The following is a 10,674-nucleotide window of genomic DNA, read 5'->3' as shown; positions in this document are numbered from 1 at the left end:
TTTGGGATCCTTTTCGAAAGGATAAGTCCATATCCGACTTCTGTTTCTTACTGGGATTCTCTTCGTAGGGTAACGTCAACTGTCTGAATTTAAATTGCATCATTATGACATATATGCTTTACTTTAGAGGACACGTTGAGCTTATTAGTTCACTTTTTAGTTTTTGTCTTTTCATATCTCTTTGACCTTTAGACTACGACTAGTACTTGAAAGATTGTCCAGTAGCACATTTTCCTTTCAAACACCGTATGAACGTTTTTAGACTTTATGTTATATATTTTTCATTGATTTTTATTATACAAATTATATGGGATTTTAGGATACTGTGTTTTCATATATTTTGGACATTTAACTCGTATTATAGTTTGTTTTATGAACTCTTATTATGCTAACATGAATTAATATGGTCTCCGAGATTCGGTCGTAACGTCTAGGTCGGGTTTAGGGGTCACACGCTTTATGCTAATTAAGTAATAAATTTGAATATGCCATATTAGCCGCCTGAGAAGCGGTGCGTTTTGGTATCATGCAACCGTAGTCCAGACATTCTGAAGCAATCAAATTGGCGAGGTATATGAGGTGATTTACGGCAGTGGAGAAAATTATTGGAGTGAAATTGATAGAATGAAATCTAATTAAAGAATAACTTGTATGTATACTGAGATTACCTTGATTCGAATACGTGTCGAGTTCTTTGCACTAAATAACTGCTTATATATAGTAAGTAAATTATTTTCACTAATGTCTTAAAAGTAAAGAAACAATTATTAGTATTACGAAAAACAACCAAACGGTAACAATCGCTAATGCAAACAATGGGAATTGATTCTGAGATCTCTTGAAAGAGATATAATGTTCAACTTCTAAGTGAAGATAATGACTTAATATGCTTTTCAACAAAATATTTGAAAATAATAATATAAACTCGGCGTCCAGGGAAATTCAATACCAATTGGTGTCAAGGCGATAATTTCAATAGAACTCAACATTCTGATAAATAAATTTTATAAGCTGAATGTTGATGCCAAAAAGTCAATCAATTTCAAAATCAAATTAAATGATAAAAGATATTTTATCAAATTGACAAGTAATAATATAAAATAGGGCAAACTATAACATAACCACCCAACTATAACCCCCTTTTCATTTTGGCCATCATTTTTGAATTCTTTTCAATCAGGTCACCTAATTATTTAAATGCATTCAATCAGGCCACTAGCCGTTAACAATTAACGGAAGTGCTGAGGCAGTTGTTAGTAAAATTGATATAATTATACATTTGGTCATCGATATTTATACATTCTTTCAATTTGATAACAATTTTAATTCAATTTAATAAATTTAGTCTCCAATTAGGCTATGACACGTGTCACTATCATATTGGATGATATTTTATTAATTTTAATTATTAATTTTATTTTATTTTATATCCAATCAGATAGTGACACGTGTCACCTTATTTGATAAGGAAAAGGCTTGGAAATGTAATCGGCTTCCGTGGTGGATCAAACCAACAATCTAAAGTAATAGCAAGCAGGCTGGAACCACTGGGCTAAGCCTCTCTATTGGATATATTTTACGACATTCGTTATATAATCTGTTATATATGTTTATACTTGATTAGAGGTCAAATTGAATTAAAATTATGACCAAACTGAAAGAATGTATAAATATTGAGGACCAAATGTGTTATTATATTAATTTTATTAACTGACACATCATCATTTCCATTAAATATTAACGGCTAGTGGTCTGATTAAATACATTTAAATGTGTCATTGTACCAGTTTTATTTACTGTGAAACAGTAAGAACGAATCATCACGTCAAAAAAATGGATCAGTCAATGTATAAAACATTAAAACTCCGCTAAAATATAATGAATACAAGAAACGTAAACAAATGACGTCAAATTTTAAGAGAGGAGAAAGATGCCTAGCTTGTATGTAAAATACACCGTATGAACTGTATGATAAATATATTTGCAGCCAAAAGTTACAGACAAATGTTAAGATACAATAGGAACATTTACATGATTTGCCTTTGTCCCATCAAAACCAAATCTTGTAAGCATGAAACTTATATATGTAACATAACAATATAAAATCACTCGCAAGCCAATTTCGTACCAAAGCTGGTAAGACAGATGGCAAAAGCAAGAAAGGCTGACAAGGGCTGCCTATAATCCATGGTGAATGTATCGTCCCCTACCTTCCCAAACTGGAGGACAACCGTTTCCTCGTCTCCTTTCCCTCCTGGTTGGCTCGGGTCTACAGTCGCACTCAGCTGAAAGTTCTTCACCGATGCTACTGTCACCCGACCATGGAAATTCAAGCACCAACATTGTAAATGGTCATGCCATCTTGGAGCTTTGTTCTTCAAAACTGTATGAGCAGAGGCAGCATTCGCAGGCATTTTCATCTCGGTGTCATCTAAATGCTTGTCATCGGCCTTCTCTTCTGGCAAAGGGCATTTTATCAAGCAAACCATTCTCCTAGGACCTCTTGATTTCAAGATATTGAACTTGTAAGATACTTGACCGACCTTGAAATTGCCAGCTGGAACTTGGGGGCTGATTTGCTTACTTGCAAATCTCCGACTGGCTTTACTGCTTGCAGGCTTTGCACCACTGTGAGGTGACCGACTATCAAAGATAGTAAAGTTGGTGCCCAGAAAATTTGAACTGCAAGAATTTACATTTGCATTTGAGTGCCACGTAAAAGATAATAAAGCACTCTAAAAATCTGACCAAAAAATTATCCACATCGCACGAAACATGGATAAAATGTCAACCATGAACCTTTTCAGCTAAAAGATCCAGGCAAAATTTTACACTTCCATTAGACAGACTTTTACCTAAAAGATTTAACTAAGTGGGAGGGAGGAAGGTAGAGCGCATTCACTAAATTCAAAAGAACGTATATTGTTAATCACGTTCCAGTATGGCTGCAAGAGAAAAATCATATCACAAAATAACAAATCCAAAGTTTTGACCCATTACCTTAGCTTCCCAACATAGGCGTTACTGCCTTGGGATAGGTCATCAGCATCAAGGGATATAATATACTCAATATGAGCACCATGTCGATATCTTCGAGCAGCAAATAGAAACTTCCCCATTTCGGTAAATGCTGCAATGGTTCAGGAAATATGATCCAAATAAAATTAGATTTCAACCACTAACATCACTTGCTATGGATTGGATATTACAGTGAACACCACTTGCTTTAAAGAACTAAAATCACAAGAATAAAATGTCTTCGTTTGTAAACAAAAGGTAACAAACTTAGCTACATTTTAGACTGGCAACATCTTCGAGGAAAAATGAATGTAAGTAGACTTAATGTAACATATTTCATTCTGGTGAAGGGTTTAATATAATTGTTAAATGCATAATAGAAAAGAAAGAAATAAAGTCTGCCCTGCAAAATTTGGCTACCTAAATTTGCCACATCCAGCAAGAAAATCATCAGATGCATCACTCGAACAATAGATTCATATGCCTCTATAGAACACAAATATATCAACCTGATATCGCACTGAAGATGACGTAACAATGAAAAATTGAAATACTAGCGGGGCCATGAATTTTGAAATTATCAAATTTTTAAATGATTTGTGTATCCTTCCCTTAGAACCCAACTTATTATCATCTTGGAAAGACTGTTATAATGCTATTATGCAGGCACAAGGCATTACTAAAATAAGATAAAAAGAAAAACCCAAACGCATGTAGCATAGTTTAGTAAGAAAAAAATATTTGCATGTAAAATCATATATCAATATGAGCAACTGCCACCATACATTGTTCTGAAGTGAAGAGGGGTGGGGACGCTAAATCCAAATCTAAAATAGCAAAATGTCATCTATAGTATAGACAGGTCCAAAGGACTAAATCTTATTGCCCTTTTAAAATTAATGGGCGTGTAAGACCATTAACTTAAGCAGATTGATAGTCAACCATTCTAGAGATTTAGACCAAGTCAAGCTGAATTATTGAAAGGTATTAGGTCAGCAGACAGTTATGGCCCTGCCTGGAAAAAATAAAAAATTAATTTAAAAGTTTTGAAAAAAAGAATTATGTCCCTTTCAACCATTTTATTCCTTCAAAATAGGTTGTAACTAGTCGAGCTTGAATCAAATTCAAGGGTTAACACTTGATTGAGTTTTGATTTTATCTAAAGCTAGAGCCGAATTTGAGATTAAAATCTAACTTTAGCTCACTCAATTAAGCTCATTTACCTAGTAGAAAAAGAATTCAATATAATGCTCGACTTCGAACTGAATTATTTATGCACAAGTTCACACTCAAGTTCAGATTGAAATTTTCAATTTTAATTAAAAAGAAAAATTATATTAAATATAAGAAACAAAACACTGATGAGGTGCGTGAGCTACTTGACTCAAGCACTAGAATACTCAAAGTTAGCTCGCTCAATAGATCAATAACAAGCTTGACAATGACCGAGCCAAATTCGAGCCACAAACCCAAGTAGGTTGCAAGGAAGCATCCTTTTTACACCCTTATTTGTTATCATGTTTTGTCTGGGACAAGAAAATATCACTTACATGGTGAAAGAGCAAGGTACAGGTAGAACGTAGAGTCCTTTTTGTTTCGCTTTATAATACACTGGTTTGGCAAATTACGGGGACCAGGCTGCAACAAGAAAAAGCAATAAAATAATCATCCACAATACTCGTGACAAATTCATTGATCAATAACTGTAAATTCTAAAAGCATTTCCGTCCAAAGACCAGCAACCAAAAATGTAGTTCATATTTTAGCAAGCAGACTTGAAGAACACAAAAACAGCAATTACACATACTTTATTTTGTTTTCAGATTCCTTTTTTGCACACTGAAAACAACACACTATGTTGTGATGATTGGGAGGGATAATCACAGGTTTGCGAGTTCCACAGAGAACAATTATAGTTTATAAACATCGATGGATAATCTTCTTGAAATGCACAACTAAATGTGTGATTTCTATTGGAAACAATATAAAAACGTTAAAAATATGAAAAAAATTACATTATATAGTAAAAATTCCACCGAATTTTAATATACGATCACCATAAATGTTAAAAATGTCATCTGATTCAAAATTTTGAACCTCTCTGCCTCGTACATTCCCTTAAAATTACCCGCTCAGGGAAAAATGCATCGACGAGATCTAACTATAAGGCCAAAAGTTTCGAAATTGCAACAAAAAAAAAATGGAATCCTACAAATTTTAAAATAAAGAACCCTTAAAAAACCACTAAAATTATAAATTTTTGGGACTTGGAAGATATTTCTATATATTTCCTCATAAAGAAATGCCAGATTATGCAAGTATACATCGATTTCAGTAACAAGAATATATAAAACAAAATTTAATTAAATGAAGTTAAAAGGATTTTTAAAATACCTGTTTAAGACAAGAAGGAAAAGTGATTTTTCCACAAGCAGGTGAAGCCTTAACAATATCTCTGGTAACTTCCCTCCACTTCTTACATACGCAGGCGGAGGCGACGACGTTTTGCCTTAGTGGCCACTGATCTTCACTCGCCTCCACGCGCCCTAGGATGTCGCTCAACAACTCCGGCAGCATCGTCGACCACGATTCCCCACCCTCCTCCGAAGGAGATGACGGTGAAGAAGAATCCAGTTGAGCCGCCTCCTCCTCAGCCGCCATGGAGACTATACCCAATGACTTCGTTTTGGTAAGTGATCTTAACGATCTCGATAACCTCAGCGAAAGGCACGATGATTTCCTCAAAGACGGGGAACGCGACATCGTTTCGAAGAATGGTTATAGCGTCTAATCTTCTTCGGAGAGAAAGGATCGAAGGAGAGGGGGAGAGATGGGAGGTTTTGTTCGAAGAAATGGAAAGTGAGAAAAAGAGGATGATGGTAGTAAAAATAACGATGTGGTGAGACTAACGGAAGAAGGACAAATAAGAATGGGAGAATTTGAAACGTGGCAGCATATTATTGGCTGTGACTGACTGAGGGTTTTATTTTTATGAATATTCAAATTTCCACTCTTGAATAGGTCGCTTATTCGTTATGAAGAAGACTCGACTGTTATACTTCTAAAATGACTTCTGTCTTCCTTCTTTTTTAGTTGTCACTTGAGACCCAAAATCCTTCAAAAGGAAAATTCAAATATATATATTACTTGAATAAATTTATATTACTCTACTAAATTGTGTTGCGGTACTTGAAAAGAATGAAACAATATGAGATATTTGCAAATGCTAAAAAATCTCAAATTTAAAAGAAAAATGACTTCTTTTCATATATCTAATTAAAAACAATTATTAAAAATTATAAACCTAACCTATTGTGGAGGACACGTTCGGAGTTTTATTAGACTACCAATTATCGATAAACAATCACTTTAAATGTCTAAAAACTTAAATTAATTTTTCCAATGTTATCAAAATCGGACCGTACCGGTCGGTTCGACTGATTGAACCGGAAACCGGTTGCCTGTCCGATCAGCTTCCAAAATCAATTTTACAATGAATCACTAAAGAACTGGTTGGAAATCGACAAAATCGATGTAAACCGACAATTCAAGCGGTTCACCCGATTATGTTTCAAAATTCAAAAGCACACTTGATAATTATTCATCATGATTAAGAATGCTTATACATAATATGAACAACTTTTTCTTTTTGGAGGGTGGGTGGGGTACATACAAAAAGCCTGATTAAGATATACATATTTGTTCGTCTGTTTTATTTGACTGAAGTTTTACGGTAAGCTACCCTTAGAAATAAGCCCTTTTCACCTTTTTTTTATGAGAATATTATCATTTTGTTAACTGTTAAGTAATTTTCTGTTTCTTTAACCAGGAAACTATCTTTTGTATGGGGACTGAATCTGTCGAAATAGTGGAAGTAGTCGAGACTTTGTTATGATTTTTTCAATCTCAAATTTATTTTTTGATTTTGTCAATATTTTGGAATTTGAGGGAATCAATTTCAATTAATATTATGATGATTATATACTTGTATCAATTATGTACTTTTTTTATTTAGTTGTTGATGAATTTCATTAGGTATTGACCTTAAATATTATGTTGTAGTTGATTTGAATCATTTTGTTTCACTTGATATTATGATATTTAACTTATATATGTTATGAATTGTAATATTTTTATACCTTTTAATATTGTGAACTTAAAAAGAGTGTTATATATATATATATATATTATTAATATTTCTTTGAATATTATGTAAAAAATTTTAAAAAATATTATTTTATATAAACTGGTTCAGCCGCGATTTAACCCGGTTGAACCAATGAACCAGTACCTTCACCGGTTTAAGATCTTGTCCGGTTTTAAAAACATTGAATTTTTCATGTTGATTTATTATTACTAGGGTAAAGCACATAGATGATCCCCGTTTATAGGGTGTTACTTTGTTGATTTCATCGATTATCAAAAGTTATAAAATGGTCCTCCGATTATAAGATATTGATTTATTGAGTCATCGACTATTAAAAATTACAAAAATGTCACCTCACTATTCATTATGTTTTAAATTCTTCATTTTCCATTAAAAAATTAATGCAGATTGAGTTGGATGTTAATCTATTGTTTGATATATGATAAAATCTTATCTTATAATCTCAAACTACTATCATATCTCAAACAATAAATTAACATTTAGCTCAAATTGCCCTCATTTTTAACGAAAATGAAGAGTTTGGAACATAATGAATAGTTGGATGATCATTTTGTAACTTTGGACAGTCGAAGACTCAACAAAGCAATATCCTATAATAGGGGAACCATTTGTGTACTTTTTCCTTATTATTATTATTATTATTATTATTATTATTATTATTATTATATTCTAGTTTAAAGTATTAAACACTTATAAAACTTTTGTGATAACCATTTTTTAAAACAATTAAGTTTAAAAACAATCATGACTTTATTTGAAAAATTAGCGATTTTGAATTAATTTGAATAAAAGTCATCATCGACCTTTAGGTTAAGTTGGTCGAATACCTAAAAACGTTTTTTAAAATAATTTTAAGAAAAATCATTTTTAAGACAAAATTGGTATGCGTTTACCAAAAACTCGACTTAACATGTCCAAAAGTCGGTTATGGTGAGGAATGATAAACACTCCTACGACGCCTAAAATTGGTACTTAATCGTTTACACGTTGTCGTAATAGTGGAAAATAAAATTCGAATAGAAAATTAAATTATGATTTATTTATTGAATATTAATTAATTTATTATGAATTAATTATTTAAAGAAAATTCTTTGACTTAACAATAAATCTCGAGATTTGCAATCTTCCATCGGGAAAGCTATCTCACCTATTTTTTTTGTAAAAGAGTATTCTATCTTTAAATTAACATAAATTTTGCATGAAATAAATTATGATTCATTTTCCGAAAGCATACATCATTAATCATAACATTAAATAAAATGAAAATAAAAATTAAAAGTAAATAAAAATATTATAAATAAAAAATAATTACCATTATTTTAATAAATACATAAAAAGTCTCGTGTTTTCAAGTTCATATTTCGTTCAAACGTCGTATCAGATTACACTACTTCGATCAAGTAATGCTTTTCACTCCCATTCTACAAATAAATGTTCTTGAAAATATTCGAGTATCATATCAATAGATAAAGAAATACGATGGAAACAAATGCGATTGGAAATATATAGAATAAAATATTTACAATAAATAGAGCTAATAATACTTATTTAATATAATATATAAAAACATAATGAACACAATATGTATATACATAAAAGACCAAAATAAAAACAAGAAAACATTTTTGACTAGCATACAAACAACAGAAAATAGGTCTATTTGGTATTTCAAAGGATCATAATAGTATTAACAAAGATTTGAGGGACCAAACAACAATACCAATAACAAACAAGAGCCATAATCAGATATATTAAAAAATACAAGTACTAGAAATAAAATAATCCATAAATAATATTAAGGACTAAAATAAACTAAACTAGAAACACAAAAGGGTAAAATATAATTATACCTAAATGCATTCACACTAAATAGTGACTAAAGCAAAAGATTCATGAACCATAGGTTAGATTCAAATATTAGCAAACATGGCATAATATATAAATTAGTGACTTAAATGTAAATATTGAAAAACAAATGCTTAAAACAGAATATCATAAAATTTCATTCAATGACCGAATGATGAGATTACAAAGAACTAGGGACCCAAACTTCTATTTATGCTAAAAATTGAAAAACACGGGTGAGGGAGTGAAACTATGTTGTTTTACTCTGGGTATTTAAGCCCGATTTCAAGGCTTTTTCCTCATCATCTCCTCATTTATCCTCTTAATTTCAGAAAAATGGAGAGAGAGAGAGAGTTCCCCAAACTCTCTCCACTTTCTCTCATCGGGAAAGAGGGCCACCTTTCACCGGCGACGCTTCATGGCCACTCACAGTGGCTGGAGGAAATGAAAACTCCCAAAATGCTCCTCACATCATCCTTAGCCCAGATCTTAGCCCCTTTAGCCTAAAACTCACCATAAAGTCCTAAATCTAGTTTTTATACCTTTCGAACACTTTGAAAATCGATGACTTTTGCGCTTCCGGTGTGCTTCGAACTAAGGTAAGATGTTTATCTCATCTCTTTTCTTTTTTCTTGTATATTCTTTCTCATTTTTTCCTTTTTTGTTCAGTTTTTTCTCTTTTTTTCTTTTTGAATGTTCGAAGTCTCCCCTTTTTCTCTCTATTCTAATATGGTTTTTTTTCCTTTCTGGTATCTCTTCCCCTTTTTATCATATTCTCTTGTTGATTTTGGTGATGGTTTGTGCTGCTGCCGAGAAAATAGGATATGATTATTCTATTTTCAGTGATTGACAATCTAGTATTTTCCATGGATCTTCTTATTATTTTTTATTGGGTTTTTTTAATGATTTGTCTTCGTATCACTACATGTTGAAATGGCAGTGTCAGAAGCAGTCGATGGCAGTAGTAGCAACAGGCAGTGACATTAGTAATTCCTTAGGGTTAGGGTTTTTGACCCTAGGGTGTTACTATTGGGTCGGGTCAAATCCTCTTTGGGTCTAGTAATTGGGCTCCAGTCGGGTCTGCTAGTTGTAACCGGGTCAGATCTTGGGGGGCCCAGACCGAGTGGGCTTGATACTGGGTCACTTGTTGGCTTCGTAATGGGCCTATATTGTTTCTTTGTAATTTGGGCCATCTGTAATACAAAAATAATAATATATAATAATAATTAATAATAATAATAATAATAATAATAATAATAATAATCATCATCATCATCATCATGAATAAACAAATAGAACCCAAACAAAAAAGGGTGTCTACAACTGCCTCTCTTTGCCAATTCTTATGTTAACAAGAATATGGCAAAGACAATGAGACAACGAGTTTTTTTTCTGGTTCTCCATTTCACTATGAAACTTGATATTAAAGACGACACTGTTCATCCATGTTGAAGAGATATGGTCGTTTTTATATGACATTGCTCCTTGTTGAGGAAGTCTGGTCAATCTGGATAATTTAAAGATAACATGGTTCCTTTGTGTTGAGGATGTCTGGTTGTCTGAGGATGATGCTGCTCCTTCGCGTTGAGGACATCTGGTCAGTGGACGACATTGTTCCTTCGTGTTGAGAATGTCTAGTCGTA

The 10,674-nt window shown here is 32.5% G+C and overlaps 1 protein-coding gene across 1 annotated transcript; it reads right to left on the bottom strand.

Annotated features, from left to right (window-relative positions):
- Nucleotides 1–1,962: 1,962 nt before the first annotated feature.
- Nucleotides 1,963–5,867, bottom strand: LOC120174074 (tubby-like F-box protein 7). Its single transcript, XM_039181046.1, has 4 exons — nucleotides 5,413–5,867; nucleotides 4,569–4,656; nucleotides 3,001–3,130; nucleotides 1,963–2,682 (listed from the first exon to the last, which is right to left on the bottom strand). Exons 1-4 carry the CDS (start codon nucleotides 5,779–5,781, stop codon nucleotides 2,106–2,108), a joined length of 1,164 nt encoding a protein of 387 aa, XP_039036977.1. The 5' UTR covers nucleotides 5,782–5,867; the 3' UTR covers nucleotides 1,963–2,105.
- Between the last annotated feature and the right edge of the window lie 4,807 nt (nucleotides 5,868–10,674).

This window comes from Hibiscus syriacus, unplaced genomic scaffold (assembly GCF_006381635.1).
Source record: "Hibiscus syriacus cultivar Baekdansim isolate YM2019G1 unplaced genomic scaffold, ASM638163v2 tig00112000_pilon, whole genome shotgun sequence".
NCBI classification, from domain to species: domain Eukaryota; kingdom Viridiplantae; phylum Streptophyta; class Magnoliopsida; order Malvales; family Malvaceae; genus Hibiscus; species Hibiscus syriacus.
This window is presented reverse-complemented; position numbering and strand designations above follow the sequence as displayed.